At 35.7% G+C, this 25,637-nt stretch overlaps 1 protein-coding gene across 1 annotated transcript in view; it reads left to right on the forward strand.

Annotated features, from left to right (window-relative positions):
- Positions 1-25,637, forward strand: part of BTBD9 (BTB (POZ) domain containing 9) — a 117,392-nt gene that overhangs the window by 57,384 nt on the left and 34,371 nt on the right. Inside the window, exon 8 of the mRNA XM_014950696.1 lies at positions 15,155-15,264. Coding sequence (XP_014806182.1) covers positions 15,155-15,264 — 110 coding nt within the window. The remainder of the gene's footprint in view (positions 1-15,154; positions 15,265-25,637) is intronic.

Genomic DNA, 25,637 nt, shown 5'->3' on the forward strand with positions numbered 1-25,637 from the left:
TCATCCTCTGGAGCTCAGGTAGAATCCAAATTGCTAACTTGGGTCATGTGAATAGCCCTTTATGTAGTGTACTGTATTGGTAAATTGATTTTTCTCCCCGGGAGACTGTGTTCCTGGGTAGCAATATGATATTTTAAGATATCGTGGTCTTTGAATGATACAGGAGATGGTTGCTTCAAAGGTTTAAAAAAAGAAGGGGAAAAAAAATTTAAAAAAAAGAGGGGAAAAGCAACAGCAAAAAGCAAACTGATTCTATATGTTACCATAGGGGAGGGAACGTTTAGCAAAAGAATTAGTTAATTTATTTGTCCTTGGTATTTGCATTTTAGTGTATGATTAATTGTTATAGTAGTGTTGGTTGAGTAGGATATAATGGATAATTTTTTTTCCAACTGAAATAAGTTTCACTGGTCACATCATGTTTCTATTACAAAGAATGCAGATGAAATGCCTGATCTGTGGATTTGGTTATAGAATCATAGAATTGCCTAGGTTGGCAGGGAACTTTCAGATTCTGTAGGTCTAGCCATCAACCTAGCACTGACAAAAACCATCATCTAAACCTCTTCTATTAACTTGTGAAACAATAGATATAACTGGGAGAGAAATGGCTCTTACGCTGATTTGCACTTAAAAGGTGCACACCCCTGTGTTCTGCTTCCCTCTTAAATTTTTCCTCCCATTCACTGTACCATAAAGTGATGTATTGGTTCTGTGTTTCTCTTTTATGCTTCTTTTAGGAGAATTAAGTTTTTTGTGCAATATCTTCCACTGGAGTTTTCTTTCCTAATCAAAGCAGTGCTACTCTCCTTTGTTCCTTTATCCACTTTGTTTGTCTGCTGCCTCTTCCCTTTGTTTGTTTCTTGTTCTCTTTTGTTCTTTTTAGTTCTCTGCTTAAGGTGTTTTGTTTTTGGTTTTTTTTTTCACCCTTTCTAACGTCTTGTTCCCTATTTATATATTTATTACATTATCTCTTTGATTTCTTCTCCTGAGTTGCCTTGGTGGCAGTATTTTGAACTGATAGTAATGTGAAATTACAAACCTGTTTTAGTGAACGAAACATAACACAAGGCATGTTCTGCAGAGTTTACAATTGGAGAAAAAGAAACAACATGAATGATTGACTAGAGTAAGAGCTAATCAGTACAGATAACTTTTCAAGAAGAATAATTTTTGGGAGTAATTTGAACAGTTCATAGTTTTTGGGAAAGGAGGTGAAGGAGTTCTGTTGCAATTGTGTGGGCAAATGAAGTGTGGAGCTTGATAAGAGAGGGACTATTAGGACAAAGTGATTTGAAATAGTTGGAACTACAAACAGTGTTCAAATATTTATAATGGTGGAGGTAGGGGGCTTGGAACTCGATGATCTTTGAGGTCCCTTCCAACCCTAACCATTCTATGATTCTATGTGTAAAGATTTAGGATGAACATTCACTGACATTTTGAATTTGTTCAGCTGAAGACTGTGGAAGTGCAGGTGAGAATAAGCTGGAAGCGGGGAGAGGGGCCATCTACACTCCTCCCAGCTGTGGTCTTTCTCTCTGTTCCTCAAAGATATTCACAATAAGGAACGTTGAAAATTAGGTACCCTACACCACAGATCCTTGTCTTGGGCAAATAACTAACAGTGATATTATTTAGGATTTGAGGTTTAGACTAGAACTATATAGGAGTGTAATGTTTTGGTTTTCCTTTCTCTTGGGTCTCAGTTTAAAAACCGTACAAACTCTAAAGGCTCTAAAGATAGATACCTCAAATATTCTTTATTTTAGTGACCTGTTAAAACCATTCCATGTCAGACGTGATAAATAGTTTTTGTGGGTTCTGAGCAGGTTCTTGATCGATTGGTTGTTAGTTAATGAGGGAGAAGAAGGGCAAGAGAAGCTGAAGTCTAGCTGACTGTACGAGAGCACACCTGCCTTTCCTCTTTACTTCATTTTCTCTGTAATGAAGGAACCAATTGGTTTAGAGCGATCAATGCTGACCTATTAGGATCAGGCAGTGTTCTGGCATTGCCAAGGCAATTAAATTCAGCAGAGCAAGGATTATAAAGAAAAACAAAAGAGCCTGAGACTTTGAATTGAATAAGAGCTACATTGATATTTTAAGGTTGACAAAAACTCCCAGCCCAATAAAGTTAAAAGGAATTAAATCATTATCATGTTCCCTTTTGTGTGAGATTGGGAATGACAAGATTGTTGTCATTTGTCCTTTAAATCTGATAATCTCTGGTCCTGCTTCTGTGACTGGGGATTTCTGCACAATGTATTGTATGTATTAGGAGGAGGTAGTTTGCTTTGAAATTTCATATTGGTACTTGAAAACTTCCCCCTTTATTGTCTGTTGCATTCTGTACTGTTAAACTCATAAGCTGTTTACTTTCATAAAATGATTCATTCCAATTGAGGGGGATAAAAAAAGCCCAAACCCTTAGTAAATAATCGGAATGCATAGTTCTTGTCAAGTGTTAGGTTTTGAAATTTTTAAGATTTAAAGAAGATGAAGTGTTTTGTGATTCTGGCAAACCATTTGTTGCCTTGTGTGGATGTCCTTAAAAGGGGATTAATTTGTTTCCTGTAAGAGTTTTGGCCTTGTCAAAACCAATATATTTGACAAGTTTGAATTAACTTGCATCAAATGTTAGATAGCTACCTGCCCCATATTTTAACTTACAAATTTATTGAATGTGGACATTAAGTGGCAATATCATTGATATTAAATTAAATGCCAAGGTGTCCCTTCTGTGCCTTTTTCCTGCTTGAAAGATGGTAATGCATTGTCTTGTAAGATTCATCCATTCTGAGTCAACAGATTTCTGTTAAAAAAAAATAATCAAACCAACCAAACCAACCAGAACCCTGCAGGCAAACCAAAAATCTTGAATACACATTTTAGCAGTATAATATCAAAACAATAATACTCAAATATGATTTATCTTTGTATCTGGTGTTCTCAGTTTTACTTGTTCACCCACGTTTCTGTGGAAATTAACCTTCCTCTCTTTCCACCTCCAAAACATCAGAGATTCTGAATATATATAAAGTTCCTTTAATCATCAAGTGCGTGTTGTCATTTTAACCTTCATCACATGAGCATCCTTTAGTTGATGCTTGCCCTTGAGCAGATGAGGTGCATAATCCTATTCTTTCAAGCTTTTAAAGTAATTTTTCTTGGATCTTTGTAATTGAGTGCTATGTTAAATCAACCTCTTATTCTGAAATCTGAAGTTCATGAGCTAATATGTCAAGTCCATTCTAGCTTTTAACTGTGGCTTTGTACTGACTTCTTCAGTGATTTTAGGCATCTGTGTTTATATTTACATATATGCATGCATATATATATATATACACACCTTTATATATATCTGTATACACTTACATATATATGTGTGTATATATATAAACACACCATTTAATTTTCATTAGGGAATCCCAGTGAATATGACTGCGTATTCTATAATGGGTGGGAGGAGCAGAAATTTTTATGATGCCAGTTTTTGATGTGCTACTTTTTTGGCATAATTGTTCCCTGCTTCAGGAGCCTCCACCAGTTAGTTTTCAGATACAGTTGTAGAAACTCTTTCTCTATATTTTTGAATGTGTTTACCATGGAGTAAATGTTCTACTTTGAAATAAAATATCAAGTGTGAGGACTTCAAAAGCAGTTGTTAGAATTGTTGCGATTCTGCCCTCTGCATGGGGAGTGTGCTTATGATGGCTAGTGCTAATGCCTTCTGTCCCAAATATGGGACATCATCATTCTAATCTCCACTGGTACAAGAAGATTTTTGCTTTTTTTTGAAAGATTGTTTTGCTAACTACATGCTCATACAGCATGGGACAGGTATAATGTTAATTTTCAGACAGAATTTATTATAGAGTAAGAACACAGACTCTAAGCCTATATTGGTTATCAATAATATAGTGAATTCTCTATGCTGTGGAGAATACTGACGTTAAACAGGTCTTGAACAGATAGGTTTTAAAAAAGAAAAGCCAAAGAGTGTTAAACCATTAACAGTAGGCAGTATCAGGCTTGCTGATCCTATCTACTGGTGCAGAGCTTAATTGTGATCCTATGGCACTAACAATAATACGCGTATAAATATAGAAGAAAATTGATAACAGAATATTTCAAGTAATCTTTCTGTTTTAAAAGGAAAGGGGTACGTTAGCCATGTATGAACTCACTCTCAAAAATGAGTAGTTAAACTGTGTGCTTTTTGTGGAAGCGTGGCTGCTTTTTTGAGGCCAAAGTGTACACAAAGTCGTCAGTCTCAGCTTTCTGTTTGACTGAAGTTTGGTGTATAGTCAAACCTTTTATTGAAGTGCAGGTCTGGAATGTCTCTTTCTGGGAAGGGACATCACAGCATAAATTTTATGTAATATCTCTAAAAATGTATTTTTGATGATGATGGTTTAATATTTCAAAAGTCATGAAGATTTAACTTTGAGTTCTAATTTAAATGTGTCTCAGGCCTTTAGCATTAGTATTTATGAGAATGTGAGTCATTTTGAGGTTGACTTTTTTTGGTGTAGAATAGATGTGTTCATAGACTTCACTAATGCAAAATAGTCATGGCTAGAGTCATAGTACAAATGCAGCTACAGTGCTTTCTGTTTGCAGTGTAATAAAACATACTTTTGTATTTTATTTATTTGTTTTTGTTTTATGTATGTGCAGCGTTATTGCTTTGAAACAGAGGTGGAAAACCAAAGCTGTAGGTGTGGAACTAAAAGCGTATGCACAGGGTTCAAAATACTGAAGTTTTACAATACTGAAGTTCTACAACAATAGTGTAATATTTATAGTAAAAATAACATTTGAATTCTTACGAATTAATACCAGCAATGCACATCTGCTGAGATATTTTCACAATGGTACTGCACTTGTGCAGGAGAACAAAGCTCTGTATCATGAGAAACAAAAGAAGTGTAGTAAATGCCCCTTTATGCTTTCTGTAATGGCCTGATGGGGCACAGATGGATTCCAGCCAGGCAAATTCAAATATGAGGTCCTTGTGGACCTTAAAGATCATAAACTCTCAATCTTCCTACTATTTCTACTCTTTCCTTAGTTATAGTTGTGCTTTGGGAATGTTTGGGGTTTTTTTGTTGTTGTTTTGCATTTTTCTTTTTGCTTAAATACCTCTCCTGAAACAGAAGTAGTTATCAAGTCTCATATGCTAGTTGATCTTTTAGCATTATGCATTTTGTTAGCTGCTTGTTGCCCAAATTGCTTGACATGTACATACATGCATCTTTAAATAGTATTTAATTGTAGTGTTTTCACACAGTGGTTAATGTATGAACTTGGTCATTACATATAGAAAATGGAATCAGACATTATTTTTAGTATTTCAGCTATATAAAATTATTAGAGCTGAAACTTGTTCATGTCCAACCACTGTGTTTTTGTTTTACTTATTTATTTGTGGAAAATCAGCAAATATAGTAGAATCTCTGAGTATAAGAGATCATTTTAAATGCAGTTTGATTCATGTAGAAATCCTATTTCTACAGTACGTGTGTATAACTAAATGAAAATGTGATCCTAACATGAGTTAGGTATGCCAGTTTAAACTTTAATCTAACTAGCATTGCTAGTAACAGCAGGTGAGTTGTAGGGATGCAGGTTTCAGCTACTGAGATTCTGCGGGTTCTTTGTAAGACTTGTGTGTGCTTTAATCCACAATGTAGGATGTGGCATTAAAGTTAGCCTGACTTTGTTTCCCTGTGCTTCAGTCACTTCTGCAGAGTAAGACTCTCTTCCCTGAAACTGGTTTAAAAAGTTTCTATAAACCAGTGTTTCACTAACAGTTTGGCACTATTGAATTCTTTTGGCTTATCCATCCCTTTTCAGAGTTGATGTAAAGAATCTGAAAATGAGTGTCAGCTGTGTTTATTTAGGTAGAAACACTGAGCAGCCTTCTCCTGAGTAATATATAAAAAAGGCATTATAAACTAATATAAAAAAAATTATCAGGAAGTTTGAGTTTGGGATTGATATAGTTGAGCCATTGGGAGTTGGAGGAAGCTGAGAAAGTTTTTCAATCAGATATGAAAGAGATGGATAGGGTATATGTGGAAGGACATACATTACATAAATCAATTCCACAATTACTGCTAAATATGGAGGCAGTAGGGTTCTTAAACATTTTATGGTGGAAAGGACACAGGTTAGTTATTGACTTCAACTAAAATTTGAAGGCTATATTCTAAGTATATCAAGATTCATTCTCAATATATCAAATATATAATCTATTTCAGGATACGTGAAATAGGAAACACTGAGCTGCTCAGGTGAAGGAAAGCAGGCATGAGTTGAGGACATGTAGTAAGAGATGAAAATCAAGTGTGAAAATTTGACTTTGGACATAGGTAAAGAAGGCCAGAAGGTGTTGTGACGGGGAAACGTTAATTCTAAAGTTCAAAGGTTCCATTCCATGAAGGACATAAATAAGTCACAGTCTGTATTCCCTGTAAATTTCTAGTTAATGAAAAGGCAGCAATAAATAATATTGATTGCTTCTATTTCCAGGCAGAGATTTATGTCATTATACTGAGAATAATAATATTATGGAGGAAAAGATAGTATTAGCCTGATAATAGCCTCCTAGTCATAACTGACACCAATTACAGCTAGGAATAAAGCATTGAAGTATAATGAAGAGCTGCCTCCTCAAACATGTTTTCACTACATTAATATATAAGAATAAAATACATAACTTCTCTTTTAGCTGCATATCAAAATAATGCAGTACTGAGTGCAAATCATCAGCTTAATAAAGTGAAGTAGGTGCACATTCAGGTAAATTGAATTGATATGCTAATGAAGATTATGTCTACAGTATCAAAATTCACGTAACTGCATGCTAAAATTCCTTTAAAAGATCTACCGCAGAGCACTGCTGTCACTTCTGAGGCAAGAATTGTGTTATTTAGAGGTGTCTTTGTTTGAGGTAAAACAGAACCAATTTTATTTTGAAGAACTTTATTTTCTATTACACTTAAAAGAAATAAGGTTTAAAAGAGAAGTCTTTGGTTTTCTGGTAACCATTTATTCTGTTCTTCTTCCATTGCCTCCAAATTGATTTTAGGATTTATGACATTACATTTAAAACAGTTTATTATTTTTAGATGTTTTACCATATGGAGGGAACTATATGACTGGTTATTAAATCAAATTATTCTTTAGTAGAGGAACCAGTTGAAGAGACTTGAATTCAGTAGCTCAGTAAATATATTTCTGTCTTCTGCAGGTTTGCTCAGCTGCTCACAAGTTTTAGTGGCGTAGTTCGTAGACATATCAAACATAAATTATTTTCATATCGTAGGAGATCAAGAATTGCATTTAATCAAAACAACAAAATTTTGGGGGGGCTGTGGCACCCAATGTACCACTCCAGCCTGACAGTAGTGTTTCAGTGAGCTAATACCCATTGTAAGTAGTTGAATTGGTGTGATGTATTTTTAGCCACTTGAATGCTGCAGTATAAAACATCTGAATGATTTTAGCAAATTATGGGAAGAAATGTGTTGTGTTTACAAACTGCTACGCTGTTTCTTGTATTTGCATCAATCGGGAAGGAAGGTGAAAATGTTACTGTTCAGGCTTTGCAGGTGTTACTTACTCTTTTCCTACTAGAGTTCAATGATTTTATCTTGTGTAAGACACAAGACACTGTTGTTTTCTATGCTTGCAGTAGGGATTTCCTTAGGTATAAAATAGACTCTATCAGACTTTCTCATCTAAGTGCAGGAAAACTTGACTCCTGTCAAAAGGCAAGAATGCTTTCTACCTTTGTTCTGGCTTAATTCTTTATTTATTTATGTCCACTGTTTTTCCATGTGATTTAATTCTGGCAATAGATTTTTCCTCCTTGTTTTTTTTTTTTTTTTTTTTTTTTTTTTTTTTTTTTTAATGCTTCTGTCATGAGTCTGTTGATTCAGCTGTGTGAGTCTGAAAGATTGTACGTTTTATGGAATTGTCAATAAATGGGGTTTGTATGGCAGTGAATAGCACTGTTTCCTTTTCCATTAGAAGACAAACAGAATGTCTTCTAATGCCCTTGTGTACTGGGCTGTATCTCATGCGTCTCTGTGGCAGTGATCAGAATGTAATGTTAACAGTTTCTAAGCAGTTAGAGGAGATATGAAGTATGTAGGACTAGCACTGGTGTTTCATACCAAATGTTCCACAAAGGAAAATGAAATGCCAAGTTCTTAAGAGCTCATTTTGTATAGATGGCATTTAGTTCTTTGTTTTAGTTCGCTGTTGCTGTTCTGGATTGCTTTGATACTAACTTAGAGTGGTTATCAGTGCAAAATACCAGTTAATTTCCTTTACCTGTCTTTACTTAGTCTTCTGTCTCAATATTCTCAAGAGATTAGAATCTATGCTTAATATATTCCAGAGTTTGTCTGTGTCTTACTGGTGTTATTATAATGAAGGATTAAAACAGATCCTAGAGTATGCATATTTTTACGCTTTGACACACATGTCCTAAGTACCGTTCTGATGGAGGCAGCTGAGCTTTGGTATTAGTAGTCCTCCAGGGTATCCACAGCTGAATACTGGTATGCTCAGCAGCAGCTGTTATCTGAATTAAATGTGTCAGTTGTATAAATGTAAAAAGCAGAAGTAAAACATAATGTATGTTGTGCAGAAATGTGAGTGTTTCTAGTCACAACAGAGTGCTTGAGTCATAGTTTTGTGTAAAGGTGAATAATTGCTCTGGGAAAAATAGGGAATAGATGAGGGCATTGCCATGTGGGTGCCCAATTAATCAAGCCAGGTAGTTCACTTAAATTTTTAGTAATTTAAGATTGTACCAAGATGCGGTAGAACATACCTTTTCCTTCTAATTAAAATAATTTGCTTGCTAGTGGGGGAAAAAAAAGAAATGAAGAATACAGATTTTTCTGGTATTCCCACCGTGGGAATCTCAGAAGCAAGTGTAGCATGACTAACTGTGACTATAGAAGTCTGTGGCATGGATGAAACTCTTAAAGCACTTAAATACTATCACTATCCATTATTCTCAAACAGGACCAGAAAACAAAGTAAAATGTCTTCTAAAGGGGCAGGCAAAATTCTCATGCTGTACTCCTGTTCATCTGCCAGGAAAGTACTTTTAAAACCCCCTAAAGCAATCAAGGTTTGTTTTTTTTAAAGAATGATTCAGGGTTGTTTTTGTCTTTTCCCCAGTCTATCAGCTGAGTCTAAGTCCACTGATAGAGGAGCTAGTCTAGCCCTTGAGTTGTGGTTCTTTACTCTCCTATCACACAAAGATTTATAGATAACTTTGTGTTGTATAAAGCTGCTTTGTTCCTGACAGGAAAGTGAACAAATTCTAATTTAACTGGAAAAACTGCCTGTAGTGTTTTTAATGTCTGCCCTCCTTGTTTTTTGTCTGCCATGTCTCTTCCTCAGTGAGCAATATAATTAAAATTCATAGTTTGGTACCAGGATTTTGATTATACAGTTAATTCTTCATCATTCCTATGTCTCAGCTTAATCAGGTTGCCCAAGCTTGTGTCACCCTCTAACAAAGTGCTCTGAAGTTCTTTTTTGTTCATTTAGGGTTTGGGCTTTCTTCTGTTTCTCCTCCCTCCATCTTGTGGTAATCAAAGCTTTTAAATTATCTTGTAATTCAGCGTACACAAGTAAGTTTGGTCAGTGGTCCTTTTTAATTAATGACATGCTTGCCAAACACTTGAAGAAAAATGACTCTGTGTGATTATCAAAAATAATTACTATACACATTTATGTTGATTTAATCAACATAAAAGATACCTGTATTGTATTTCAGGAAATCTCATCTGTTAAAAATATGATCTTTAGCTTATTTCCTCTGTTTTTTCTAATTCAGAGGACTATGATAATTGCAAGCATGTAGTGTTGGAGGTGGAAAAATACTATATTTGTTCTCACTGCTTGAACAGTGAAAAATAATTGCAAAACTTTGCAAGTTTGACCTTTGACCTTGACTATGCAAGTTTGACCTTATTCTTAGTATCTAAAAGAATTGAGATCAAATCAAATGTTTTATTACGCCATTGAAAGTTTTAGTTTATTTCTGTATGAGTTGATTTGTTGTTTGTAGTGTACTCCAGCACGTCCAATCCCGCAACTGCTTCTTTTTATTCCCTTAGTTGCAAGAAAGAAAATACTAACTTAACCAAGATTCATTTGTTTTCTTCTGGGACGTATTTTTTGTATAAATATGTACATAGAAAGCAAGCGTTAAGGCAGTTAAACTTCCAAAGTTGCAAGGTTATGAAATTGTTCACTCCTGCAGTCTTAATTAAGTATCCTTTGATCTGATGATGTCTTGTAGTCATTTCATAATGAGAGCCTTTGGAGGGAAGAGGGTGTTCAACCTGTCACTTTTTCCATGTGTGGGACCTGAACTATGGTTCCTGAGTGAGGAGCTGTTGGAGGCCTGAGGACTTTCTTCTTAGCTTGCTGCAGACAGTTGAGCCCAGAGCCTGCTCGCTCCTATCGTATCTGGAGACAACTAGATAACATTGACAGAAATGATATTCTTACCACTTGGTGCAGATTTGCTTGTGAGAGCCAAAAGGCTGTTAGATTTTATGGTACTGAATTCTCAGCTGTCTGTACCTTAGGCCTGTTAGCAAAGTTGCTGCTCTGTCCTGTCATTGAGAGCCAAAAGCAGTATCAGGGTGGTGTGGGCCAACCCCGGTGGGCAGCTCAGGCCCACACAGCCACTCGTTCCCCCACAGTGGGACAGGAGGGAGAATCACAAGGGTAACCGTGTGAAAACTTGGGTGTTGAGATAAAGACAGTTTAACAGGTAAAGCAAAAGCTTTGAAGGATTTATTCCAGTGGTGTTCAGCTATCTCCAGGAAAGCAGATCTCCGTCACATGTAACAGTTACCTGGGGAGGTGAACACCATCACTCCCAACGTCCTCCCTTTCCTGTATGGAGAATCCCTTTGGTCAGTTGGTGTCAGCTGTCCTGGTTGTATCCCCTCCCAAATTCTTGTGCCCCCTGCAGCCTGCTCGCTGGCGGGGGGGTGTGAGAAGCAGAAAAGGCCTCGAACGCTGTGCAGGCGCTGCTCAGCAGTAACTTAAACATCCCGGTGTTATCAACTCCATTTTCATCACAAATTCAAACCAGCACCACAAAAGCTACTGTGAGGAAATTTAGACCTGTCCCAGACAAAACCACTACAGCATGATCTAAAGACTTAGTGAGTGACCACATACAACATGTCCCATGGGTTTTAAGCATTTGTCAAAGTTGCATGTGCTGAAAAATTGTTCATATTGATTTTGTTACCTGTACACTTGTATTCCAGCTAATAAATCACCCCAGGAAAGTGTTGAGATGGTACACGCAGTCTGATTGGCTGAAAGGATACTTTTGTTTTTAGTTATGACTCAGTTGCATTTCCATCTAGCAGGAAACTGCTTGGGAATATTTACAAATTTTCAAGCATGTCATAAGCTATAACAGGTATTTTACATTTCTGAAATCTGTATGCTTTGAATTAATACTCCGTTGATGGTATTGAACTTGTCCACATTGTAGTTTTTCCTCGCTGTCGTATTCCTGAAACAACTTCTTGTTTTCAGCCCATTGTTCAGTGTTCTCATTAAGATGTACCACTTCAGTGTTTACAATGTCTTCCTCTGATCCTTCTGAAATGGGTTGCGTACCTTCAGGATCACTCTTCATTGGTGATATTTGAAATTCAGATACAGATTGTTTACCTAGTGGTACTGGGCATTTCTCATAAATTCTGCCTTATTTGAAGGAAGATTATCTTTTCAGTCTCAGGCTATGGTGGCTTTAGTATCTTGCATCAAGTGGAGTAATAAACTACAATTTTAATACAAAATCTGAGAATGTGATTATAGAAGTTAGGATGTTAAAGGATGTTGAATATCACATTATTTTAATTTCCACCAAGTAGAAGAATGCAAGATTCAGGCAGGAAATAATGCTGATCATTGAGCTTGAGAGAGATAAGGAAAGAATAAAAAAAATTTATTGTACTGTGGAGAAAGGAGGGGGGTTGTCATAACCCTACGTTCTACCTTGCAATAATTTTACAAAATCAAAATAATATACTTTAGAAGACTAATGTTTACAAGATCATTTTGATGAATGGGATCTTGTTTTACATTACCACAAAATTTTAACTTTCCAGCAATGTGAAACATTATCATCTATTGTTCCAAATAACAGGCTATTTAGCATATAAGAATAAGCTTTGGTTTTTTATACCTGTTAGCAGAGAACTTTGCTGACGAGGGAGTAATATGTTATTTAACCGAAGTTTGCAATATGATGAAGATGCTTTTCTCATGGCAAACTATTCAAGCCTTGTGTGTATCTTTCACCCTCTTGATATATTAAAAAACTACAAGCAAATGACCAAGAAAACCCACCAAAGAAAAAAGAAAAAAAAAAAAAAAAACAAAAAAGCCAAAACCAATCTAGAATTTTGCTCTAGTGTTGCAATTTCATAATGCAAAAAAAAAAATCCAAATAAACTAGCTTCTAATGCTAATTATGAAGCATTTTCTTGTGTTACTGTTAATATTATTAATATTGTTACTTTGTTTATTCTCTAAACTCTTTAAAGCAAGGAAGCGTAACTGAAGTGTGTCAAAGTAGCTCTATTAGTAATGCGCTGTTGGGCAGCCTGGAGCCTGTTTTGACCAAGCAGCACAACTCAATCAATTCCTTTCTTTCCTGAGAGAGACGAGGGAGTCTCTCTGGTGAGCCAGCCACTGCGTGTGCTTAAAACGTCTAAAGATTGTTCCATGTTTAGTCAAACTCTGCACTTCCAATGCTGGATAGAACGAGAGCATTTACTGTTGTCGAATCCTGGTCATTGCCTGTCTGTTTAGGGTTGATACTGTGCTTGTGAACTGACATAAAGAAAATAATCTGAAAAGACTGGACTAAATACATTTGTGCCTGTAACTTCAAGGAGTAGGCATACCCTTAGCTGAGGTTCTCTACCAGACCTCTTAAAACTGAAAGATTGTTTCAAATTTCAGGTTAACTTTCTCTGAACGGGAAATTGTTAATCTCCTGAGTAATTTGATTATAATCTTTTCAATGGACCTTCAGTTCTTCAGTGTCAGTTTTGTGAGTAGAAACCTTGAGGGTCCCGCTTCTGTGTGTCCACCATGCTTTTGCTATGGCTGTGCCTGCCTGCCCCGCTTGGAAAAGCACTGCAGATTGTACATGGCATGTTAAGAAAAACTGAAGCTGCTGTGGTTTTGCCTTCATAATATGAATCCCAAAATACAGCATTTCATGTATCACCTTGCAGCAACGGGCTGGTTCACGTGGGCAGGTCTGGGGAAAGAACTGCTGTTTCCCTGACTGTATCCTAACATTTCCTGCAATGCTTTTTGCAGGCACTTGTCACAGTTACATAGTGAGGGCTAAGTTCTGCTTTACTCTTAAAATGTAGGTTTCACCTTCTTTATGAAAAATAACTATTTTCTCCAGTTTTACAACTTTTTCTACACATAATGACTTACAGGAAATTTGCTACTGTGATGATTATCTGTAAGTTAATTAGGGAATAGCATATCATTCTTTTTGTTTCAAGTTATGATAATAAAATTAATTTTTAAAGTGAAATTTTGAGCACGTTATATATCAGTTTTGCAAGTTTAATCAAAATAAGTAATAGTTGGTTTATTTTAAGTGGAACTATTATGTAAGGTAAAAGGAGCAGAGGTCAAAAACTTTGGCAGTTTTAGCAAAATCATGATACTCGGGTAACTTAGTTGTCTCTTGCAGTTATTTACATGTAATACGTGGAATTTTTAAAATTCTTTTTTAGACAATTTTTTCTATGTATGGTAAAGACAAACCAGTATATATGAGTAGTAACGGTCATTGAGGCTTGCTTATAAGAGCACTTTCATAAGGCACTCAAATCTTGGAAGTGTAGGAGGAGGTTGAACATTAGTACGGTAAACAGCTATAAGAGTTTTTATTGTTTAAAAAAAAAATATCTCAAGAGTGAAAGCTATATATTTTTTTCAACTTGGTATGATGAAGAACACAAGCCAAAATGATGCTGTTGGTGAACAGCCAATATGTTGGAGCTATAATTATAATATGTAAGAGAAAGGTCGTTTTATACCTCAGTCCGAGGATATTGCTTAAGTTTCATACATTCTGATACTTCTTAATTGAAATGAATTCATTTAATATAAAGCTTTCTGCAATGTGGGTAATCCATTTTGTAAGGTAATGGTATTTGTTCTAGGTAGGTTTCTGTGTTGTTTGTTTGACATTTATAGAGATGATATACCGTATTCTATTTAGGATTTATCAAAATTTTTAGTAAGAACTGTTGGATCTCTTCAGAAAATGGGGGAATCAGACTGAATCAAGGTTAATGGCTGTTTAGAGAATGTGAAGCCTCTGGGGTAATACAGAAGGTGAATAGGTCACAGTGTTCAAGAGCAGCTCTATTTGATTTTCAATTAGAGTCTAGAAGTGTAAGTTATACAACTAGGAATGAAACCCAGAGATAGCTTTGTTTTGTAACATTTGGCTTTTCAGATACTAATATTTTTTTGTGTTTATTAATAAAATATACACCAACAAAGACATTGATATCCTGTATATCCAGTATTAGAATTAGAAACAGTCATATTAAAATGGAATTAATTATCGGCTTCTGCGGAGAAGTCTCACTGATTTGTTGGGTTTATCCTGGATGTATAAAATCTTTCATTGTGATGACAAGTATAATTGGTAAAGGGATTTTTTTATTATTAATATTTGGACCCTCCATGACCACACATTTGCACTAAGAGATAATTTCTGAACCAGAAGCTCCCTGATTTTTCTTTTCTTGGCAAATTAGTCCAGAAAGATTTTTGTTAGATTTAACAGCTGTTTAATGTTATTTCTTGTTTCTTAAATTGTACTGGAACACTGGAACTGAGTAGATGGAATTTTGATGTGAAATTTATACCCTTTTTACTCATTTGCTTATTTTATTTTTTTATTTTTTTTTACAGTTAATCAGTTCTTACAGGTCTGTAGAATGTAGTCCAACTGAATCATTTATATTTTAGTGCATAGAAGTTTGTCATACTTACCTTGTGCTACTTACCCTTTTTTTCTTCTCTATAGGTATATTCGAATTGTTGGGACCCACAACACAGTGAACAAAGTTTTCCATATTGTGGCATTTGAATGCATGTTCACGAACAAAACTTTTACTCTCGAGAAAGGCCTGATAGGTAAGAGAGAAAACTGTTTACATGAACTGTTGTGAATGCTTGCCTTTTAAGATTGGCCATCACTGCACTCTTACTCCTGTTTCCACACAGAAATCTCTAAATTGAGTGAAATGATGCTGCGAACATAGAATTGGTTGGCTAGCCCTTGCAACTTCTTTGAAATTCCAGTTTTGTAGATTAACTAGTGATGCTGCAAGAATGCTAAAGTTCAAATTAAATCAACTGCTGCTGACAAAGCCACTGGCAGTTGAGTCACTCTGTGCTGCTAATCTGATTTTTCTTTGCGTGTTATAGTATGGTTGCTCCTGCATCCCACTAGGTTAGCCTGAATTTGTAACAAGGTTGGAGTAACCACAGTTATTTATTGCAGTGAAAGATGGATTTAGGCATTTAGAGCCTCTTACACAGCCTGGTTTTGACTGCTGAAAGTAAACTCTCAGGTGTTGATTTTCCTCCAAAGAGTCATAGACACTCTTAGCCATGGCAGAACATTATGTTGACTACCTTTATTCTCAGAAGACCACGTTGATGGAGCTCTGTTACCTCTGGAGCTCCAGACAGCTTATATAATACTGATTTAAGTACCTCCATGTAGTACTGCATTACTTAACATAGAAATCCCCAACAAACCAACAATGCTGAATAACAGACTATGTCAGATTTTATAACCATTTTTTTAAACAGTTTAAACAGGGTGATTTCTGTGCTTTCTTCTGTATAAACTCACGTGAGTGAGATCCTGAAATACATTGGGAAGAGTTTTGTGCACCTTTTAGTATTTGTCCAGGTGGGATTTCCTGCAGTTTGTTACTTCTGGCATGAAATTGAGTATTTCAGCAAAATTCTGAGTTCATGCTGGTGCAAAAAATATATTTAAATTTTAAGTATGCACCTACGATAGATGAAAGGGAAAAGTTTTCAAAAAAGAACAAGAGGGAAGATTTTAGTAAGACATATTTGTTGTGAATTCTTTTCCTGAGAAAACTATAGTATTTAGCTGTGGAAAAACTGGCACCCAACTCCTTCTGCCTATTCCCCATGTGTTATACAAAGGCATTGCATGTTTACATTCAATCTCATGAAGTTTGCTGTGTAAATTCATGATGTCTTTTTTAGAAGCATAGAATATGTAGCCTGACAGATTGCACTTTACTAATTTTTATGTTATATAGCCTCAAATTGTACAAGCTGTCCAATAATGCAAATAGAAAGATTTCCATTTTCTTTTAGGGGGTTTGCAAGTAATATTGCAATTGCTATTGACAAGAAAATAAAATAAGCCGTAAGGAGGAATTGTGTTTAAAGAAAACATCTGCCTTCATTGAGCTAGTTAGGGGAGAACCAAAATTTTTCAAGTTCCATAAAACCTTTGAGCTAAATTTTATATTTAGCACTGCCAGCTATGAACTTTTAAAAAACTTTACACAAAATCAGAGTTACTGTGTGCAAATACGTGATGCGTATATCTGTATATATTTGATTTAAGATTATCAGTCTTATTTAGCAAATACTTAATTTAGGACTCAAGTAATATACCTATGTTCCTTTTTTTTTGTTTTCGTTTGTGTGTTAACCAAAAAATTGTTTAATTGTAACAGTAGTCAAGGTAGTGAACCCATGTATGTTTGTGAAAGTGGACTTGTACCGTAATTGACTTGTCTTTCAGATACTCTCTGATATTTTACAGTTTAGTGAGCATTTTAGTGAGGCAAACTATTTGATCTGTTTCAGCATTTCGTCAGAGTTTCAAAGATAATCTAGTGGATGAAGGCGTTATGTGGCTTTATTAAAATTTATCTGTTTATGAAAATTTATTTGGTAGGTACAGAATCTTACAGGTAAATAGGGTTTGGACTACATAATAGTGAATATCCATTGTTGTTCATGGTGATCAGTGGAATTACGCAGTCATTCATTGTGGGTAAATGAAGCTTTTGTACATGTAAGTCATTTGAAGTGATCGACAATAATCAAAGAGAGGCTTTTTATATTGAAGGGATGATACTCAACACACTTACTGAATTCTTACTGTCTTAATTTTTTTTGAGTAGTTAATTGAAAGGGGGAGGTGGACCAACATCTGATTGTAAATGAGGTGGAAACAGTTGGATACATGACCTTACAGAATTTATGGTGAGAAAGGGACAAGTGAAAAGTTTTTTGGGACTAAATGAGGGCAGTCCTGTTGTGAAATGGTGCAGGGGCACAAAGGCTGTACGATCAGAATTTATGGCCATTGATGTTACCTATTCAAATATAATCTCAACAGCCTTGATCCAGCAAAGTGACCTTATATCCATTTAGAGTTTTGGTTTACATACCTGTGACGGTTACTGTAAGGTAGAATGTTATCTGGCTCCCTTGATCAAGCAGACTGTCCCACTTCCACTTCTGTAAAAAAAAGAAATCTGTGTGACTACCAATGGGGTATAGTTGGCACAGATTTATTTTATCGCTCCAATGGGGATTTGTAATGTTTGCTTCTCTTTCTGTAGTGACTGGATAGGGGAAAGTGGACTGGAAGCAGTTAGAAAAGCTCCATAAAATATATGAAAGTGCAGCAATCAGAGTAGGTTGCTTTTAAGCTTGACTGAGTATAGAAGCTGTCAGCTTCAGCTCCTGAGAAGTGGTATTAGGTAATACTATTGAGTTAATTGTTTATGCAGTATGGTATTAAATTAGGTTGGAACAAAGCTGCTGTTTCTATAACTTGTTTTATTAAGAAAATTAAATGTCGTTGGCCCTTGAAGGCCATATGGTCCTTTCAGACAGACTTTGTGACCCTTACTTCTACCAAAACAACACTGAAGATAATATGCAAAGAGTTTGTCATTTGAAACCTCATTCCAAAGAAATAAGGCCACAGAGGTATTTGTTTAGAGATCTTATGTGGAGATTTAAGAGTAATTATTTATTTAATCTTCGTGAAACCTATTCAACTTGATCTGAAAACTGTGTATACAAAGAGGGTAATTTATCAGATATATTACTACTGATACATAGTATTTATGTAACGGCTGTTACTGTAAAGTGAAGATTAGAAGGCTGGTAAACAAATAATAAAAATGGAGCACTCTTTCATGATAACAGTAATTTTATGTTGCTGTGTTTTTGCATACAAGATTTTAATGACAAATTATTAACTTGACATATTACGTTTAAAAGTTAATCTTGAAGATTATTTACACAGTTACTTTATAAAACACTGGATGCAATACTGACATGACCTGTTGGTAGTTGAGTAGCAGTTTTGAAGTAAAAGTAGCAGGAAATGCTCTTTCTAGCACTGTCTGGTGTTTTAGTGTTGGTTTAGGCTTTGTTGTCTTGTGAAATGAGGTAAGTGACAGAAATTAATTCAATCATACAGAATTATTCCCTGACGCAGATGTTAGGGTTGAGATGCAGTTTTCCTTTTGGCATAGTATTATCTCTAAATGTGTAAGTTAGTTAACGGTTCTGCGTATTCGCCTCATGACATTGACATAACTGTTTCATTTAACAGACTTGTAAATGTTTTCTAAATCTCAAAAGCATAGTGTTTGCTTTTAATGAACTTCTACTTCTGACATTTTGAATGGTCTTTAGTCATTAATATTTTATCTAGAATCAGAAAAAAAAAAAAAAATTCATAAGCAAGGGATGACATACTCCTTTGGAGGCAGAAGTGGTACCTGGTGTGATGTAATGTTTTGCAAAAGCTTCTGCTTTGTCCAGTGACAAGAAGCTGCAACCGTGGGCATAGGGCTGCTTCTGTTCACTGCCTTTTTTGGTTTGGGTTTTGGTTTTTTTGGTTTTTTCCCATCTAAATATAGGAACCAATTCCTCCTTTCTGCCTCCAAGGAAAAAAAAATTATAACTTCGCTTAGTGCTTTTCCTGAGTCCAGTACTCGGTGCTGAAGGGCCGTCAAGGACTATGCAGGTGTGTGGCTTTGACCAGTCTACTGTCCTGATTTGAGCCTGGTAAAGGTCATAGGGAGTGCAGTGTGGAAAGCTTTTATATGAAGTTGTGTTTATCTGTAGTCTGTCTCAGTCTATCAGACTATCTTGTAGCTTGTACATTACACACGAAGGGAAGAACAGTGAATAATGGCTAAAGAGCAGGAGATGGATATAAAATACTGGAATGTCCTTGGTCAGCCTCTGGGGAATGCTGTTCAGTACTTATGAATCATTGTGAACCTTCATTTGTGTGCTCTTAAATGCCTTAGGATAACTTTTTTAAAAAGGGAAAAAATGAAGTGAATAAATAATCATTCACTTCTCTTTTACTCACTGGCACTTATTGAAAAAAAAAAAAATATGAAATGTGTAGCAAAGAGAAACAAGTCTTATCAGTTTCCTAGTGTGTCATTCAGCTTTGTAAAAGATTGCTCTATCTCTCTCCAAGGAAGCAGTGAGAGATGCTATTTTTGTATCTAGTTTAAAGTTGACTTCACACAAAGCTATCATAGTTTGTTTCTTCTGTTTTTTAAAGGTTAGCCTTCTTTCAAAGCCATGCAGGTTTACCCAGCAATGTAAGTCAGTTCTGCTGAAAGCATAGTCTTAGGAAATTATGAAAATTGGAAGGCCATCTAAATACTGCAGGCTTTTTTTTTTCCTCTTTCTACAGGAAAGGACAGCCACATGGTCAGTTTAGTTACTGCTACCAATTCTTCAACAGAGATCTGTTCATATGGTTCCAGTTACTTTTTTTAAAATTTTCTTCCAATTTCCAGTGCTGCAACGAAGGATGGGTACTTCCTAGGGCTCTTCTGAAAGAATTGCTATTTCTGAAAGCCTTCTTCAAGCAGAATGTTTGATGAAAGAGCCCTGTAGCCAGCCAATTGTTTGGCAATTGAAAGTACAGCCAGTTTTAATGATTTGAATGCTTTTGTTCTAATTTATTGGACTGGAAATCACAAGCTCTAGTAGATATCACAACTGACAAATCATCCTTCTCTGAAGTTATTCTAATCCAAACTGACAATTGGACATAGACAAATATTAGTGGAGTTTTATTCTCCAGCTACATATGGCTTGCAGAAAGCTTTTCACTGAAACAAACGGAAATTATGTTGATATTTGTTTGAAGTTGATCATAGGATCATAGAATTGGCTAGGTTGGAAGGGACCCTTTCAGATCATCAAGTCCAGCCATCAACATAACACTGACAAGTCCCTCAGCACCGTATCTACCCATCTTTCAAATACCTCCAGGGATGATGATTCCACCACTTCTCTGGGCAGCCTGTTCCAATGCTTGACAACCCTTTCAATGTAGAAATTTTACCTAATATCCAGTCTTGGCACAACTTGAGGCCATTTCCTCTTGTCCTATTGCCTGTTGCTTGGGAGAAGAGACCAAGCCCCGCCTTGCTACAGCCTCCTTTCAGGTAGCTGTAGAGAGTGATGAGGTCTCCTCTCAGCCTCCTTTTCTCCAGGCTAAGCAGTATCTCAGCTGCTCCTCATAAGACTTGTTCTCCAGACTTCTCACCAGCTCTTTTGCCCTTTTCTAGACTTACTTCAGAATCAAAATGTCTTTCTTGTAGTGAGGGGCTCATACTCAGCTGGCAGTTGACCAACACCCCCAGGTCCTTTTTTGCCAGGCAGCTCTCCAGTCACTCTTGCATGGGGTTAATATTTCTTGAATTCTTTGTTGATTTCTTGATTGAAGATTCAAATGAAATATAGCAATGTCATCAGCAAGTTTCAGCTCAAGAAAATAAGAAAGAGTATGTGAAAGGGGAGACAGGACTTTGTGACTGTACTTTTAATTAACTGAAAAGTCTGTAGACTTAATATTTTCTACCATGTAAAAATAAACAAGTACTAATTCGTATACTGAATAAAGATTAGACTTAGCAAATCTTTTGGCATGTGGAAAATAATGAAAGCAAAATGCCCAACATCCTTTCAATTATTTAATACAATAAAATCAAACCCTCTCAGCTTTCTTTCTTCTAACCATTACTTTCTAGTGAGGAAACTTTTGTCAGCTCAGTAGATGTTCAGGTAGAAAAGGAATGCTATTTTACCATTAAAAATGGAGTGAATGAAAGCTGAGCATTTAACATATGTCAGCATGAGAGAAAAATCACTTTTTTCTATTAATTAAAACAAAAATTTATTCCTTTCAGTATAATTTATTGTTTGTAATTTCTTCACAAATTGATGGCTTTGTTAGTGTCTTAAGAGAATTCAGTAAAATGAGCAGTTGTGTTGCAGTGATGACACTTTTGCTGAGAACCTTTGACTGACTGTTGCCTAAAGTGCAGTATAAATATATTCAACAGTCTATAATACTTTAAATTACTGCCTTCCTATAAAATAAGACTACTTAGTAGATCTGCTGGCTCTCTGTATGTTTATTTTAGTAACTGAATTAAGGTTCATTAATGTCTGGTTCTGTGAGCTGGTACAGGAGCCCACTCCATTCTGTTCCTTCCTGTGCTGCAAAGAGTTGTTTGAGGATTTTTCTGTCATTTTTTCCCCCATGTTGGCCAATTGATTGCAGTGATATTACACTGGATGGGCAGAAAGCAAAATCTAGTCAGTCCAGACTGTGAGAGGAAGGGAAGTACTTTACATTCAGATATGGAAGCCAGTTCACAATGACTGCATTAATTTTTTTCTGAGTATTTCAGAGGGAAAAAAAATAATTACTATGGAAAATCAAGAATGCTAAAAACTAAGGAAAAAAAAACACGGGAAAAAAAACCTTAAGGAGTGATAAATAAATATGATTACCACACACTCCTGGTACATTTTTCTCCTGGGGCATCTCTAAGAACAGTTGAATAATGTATCTATCTTATCTTTAAATATAGCCAGTATAGATGGCCCTTAGGCCATGCTTTCAAAATGACAATTCTTTATAAAAATGCTGTTACTAGAATTAAATATGCTGCCAGGCTGTTCATCGCCCCATACTGCAGCGTAAGACCAGGAGACAAGAAAGTAAGTTTTGATAAATGTTTTGATGCTGCTGTCCTGTAACCTCAATCATCTTCTCCTTTTGTTTGCTTGCAGAATGTGTATGCTTTGTTAATGCACATCTTTTCTGTTCCCTAAAAGCGAATCAGATTTGTCAGAGCAAAACTGCTGTATGTGCAGTCAAAAAAACCCAATTTCTGTATCTGTAATCCCCTCTTTTGTTTTCTCTTACTACATTGGTTACTGTAAAAGCTGGATAGCTGGTGGATTAATAAAAAGAAACAAGAATGGAAACATGTTGGGTTTGGCAGTATGTTTTTGTAAACAAGTGACCTAAATTGAAGTAGAAATTCTAATAGGAAAAAGGAAGAGAACCAGAAGACTTGAAAATACAGCACAGAGCAGGGTCCCCACCAGATGGTATTTTTAATAAATTTATCAAGCGGATATAAAAAATGATAATGAACATTCAAAATAGGGAGTGGCAGACCCCCTTAGAGAGAAGGAACAGTATGGAACCTTCTGCACACTGCAATTAGTTAGAATCACTTTCTAATTAACCGTTGTAGGGAAGACCATAGAATTATATTAAAAACACACTAAGGCAGTTTCTGTGTGGTTGTTAAAGAGTTTGACTAATCGGTGTAAACCTTCTTAGGAGGTCACGGATTAGTGCAGAAATCTAAATGTGAGAAGGTGTAGGATGATGCTCAGAGGGCACAGAGGTAAAATATTGGATGAACTGAGCTGTACTGCTTTCAATTAATGCCTTACATAGCTCAGAGGCTGTCCGGAATATGCCACAGAACCTCAATGTGTACATTGATTTTGACACTTGATCTTTCATTTGTTTTTTTTAACCAAGATTTTGGTAGCTTCCTCTTCCTACAAAAAGCAGCAATATATAGAAGATGCTTCGGTGCCTATATAAAATGGATACTCACAGAAGTTCCCTTACTCCCAGGAAAGAGGGGAAGGAAAGGAAGCCAAGGCAAACCTTATTTCAGTGCCAGTACTCTTAGTTTGCATTGTTAGTCTTTGCTTTGTTTAGATTGTTCCCAGTGAAGTACTTCTAAAGTCTACCACCTGCTCCCCTGTAAGACTCTGGGAATTTCTGAATGTCTCTTTTCAGTAATAGGGAATCAAGAGGTTTCTAGAATAATTATATGGTGGATCTAGTCATTTTTAATGAGCAAACAGAGATGATAGCACATTTAATAGCGCAGTAGATTTTTCAGAAACTGTTGTTTTTCCAGTGCTTGGATTATTACTTGGCAACAAGCTTGCACTTTTTTCTCCTGTGTGTTTCATGGTGTTTTGATTTTCTTAAGATAATGCTCCTGACACACTAGTACACTTAAAACACAGAATCCTACTTCTTCATGGAAAATTATCTCTTTTCTTGGGTGCTGGAGGCTCTTACAATTAGCTCTGAAATTTCACATAGCTATATTTCAGCCATTTTCAGATATTGTAGTATATTAAATACATATTTTACAGACAATTATTAAAAGTATGTAATTAAGTTATCGGTATGCAGTGGGCTTAAAATGATACATTTGCATCTGTACTTTACATTGTTTTCTCATGAATATTCAAATATTGTCAGTTTTACCTCTTCTGTATTTCTGATTTTATGTGTGTGCCATTCTTGTTTTCCTTTGTTCTTTTTCTGATTTTCAAAAGTGTTTAGTATGAGATATAGTGAATTTGGAAATTTTGTTAAATTGATCATTGTCATTCAGATAATTTTTGATAAAATTTTTCTTACTCTCTTTTAAATTACATTACCACACAGATTGGTTGTGCTTTATCAGAGGTTGACACACAAAATCTTAGCTTTTTTTTTTTTAACACAGCCTGTGCTGAAAGAATTTGTGTTACCATTTAGATAAAAATATCAGTACTTTTTAACATTTTCTCAAAAAACCCAAGATCTCAACAGGCAACCTTGATTTTTACATGTTCAGAGAGCACCATTTTTCAGCCTTTTTAATATTAGTTTTTTGATTGAGGGAAAGAATAGAGAGAGTTTGAAAAGTTGAGGAGGTTAGGTAAAAACGGAGCTTTTCAGGAAAGTGCTGGACCTGACTAGATCATCTTATATAGTCTTTTTTTTTTTTTTTTAAATGTTCATCTGTCATTTTGATGGAAGGTGACTTTCAAAAAGCTTGGGATTCTCTCTGAATTACAAACAGAAAGGAAGTACCATACTTGATTAAGTGTTAACAAAGGGAAATAATGGGTGATTTCAAAAATAATTGTTGAAGCACTTGTAAAACAGTGCTGGAAAAATACTCCATGCACAAGAAAATACACCTCCTTACAGTGTGCTCCCACAGGAGCTGTTCTTGTCTTGATCTTTGATGAAATTGCTGAAATTACGTCAGTTCCTAACTATAGTATGAATTGTTTGATTTGAAAGGAAGGGGGAAGCTACTTAGCATTGGATTTAAATCAGATTTAAGCAGGACTAAGTATGCACAAGAAGAGCATTCCTCTCCTTGGAAAGTTTTCTAGAAACCAACACTAAAGTTATGTACTTTGCTAAAGAATAGGAACTCCCAACACTACACTTCTTTTTATTGCCAAGTATGTAATGTTCCCCTGCTTCTAAAAATGTATTATCCTTCGTCTAATTTGGTTTATAACAGCAGTTCCCAAGCTAGAGTGTTCAGTTTTGGATGTACAAGGAGAAGGAAGAACTGAAGTTAGATGATGCTGACACGTGGACTATGGTGTTGGATATGTTCACTGATCGCAAGAGAGGTTGTAGAGGTGAAGGAGAGTTTGTTATAGATGTTGCAGCACAAGGTAGCAGTTTAGCATTGGCCTATGCAATTAGAATTGTAGTCTTACATGTTTTTACTGAAACTCCCTTCCTTTTGTCATGATTTTCCCAAAATGCTTTTACTAATTTGAAAATTCTTTGAGTTCCCTAACTTGCTCATTTTCCCTGTAATATTCAACTAGCTGCATATAAGGTTAGTGAAAGAAGGCAAATTTGATATTCTGCAGTAATACCTTTGACTTTCTTTGGCTTAGCAGGCTACTGCATGCTGGCATTTTTTATGGCTGCATATGGGATAGAAAAAAGAATTATCCAGCAAAGGTTCTTGATGAAATTAACATGGCGGGGAGGGGAAGTACTGTGTAAGTCCATCAGTGTCTCCTGGAGGAAAATCATTGTCCTGGGTATTGGCCTTCCTTTTTTCAAGAGGATGAGGTTCTAAGTAGTTTCTTTCCTTTTGCTATTGGGACATTATAATTTCTTTTTTGTGGTATTCAGTCGTACCTTTTTCCTTTCTCTTGACTGGATGAGAAATACTTCTGCGCCCACTGTTCCATTTGTGTAGCAAACTTAGTGGTCTCTTCTTCCCTTTCGTAGTCTGATACTTTTATTGAAGGATCTTGTAAGTATTAAAAAGCAATTTCATTTTCTAAATTGTGGGGTGCAATTT

Source organism: Calidris pugnax, unplaced genomic scaffold, assembly GCF_001431845.1.
Source record: "Calidris pugnax isolate Ruff unplaced genomic scaffold, ASM143184v1 scaffold24, whole genome shotgun sequence".
Taxonomy (NCBI): Eukaryota; Metazoa; Chordata; class Aves; order Charadriiformes; family Scolopacidae; genus Calidris; species Calidris pugnax.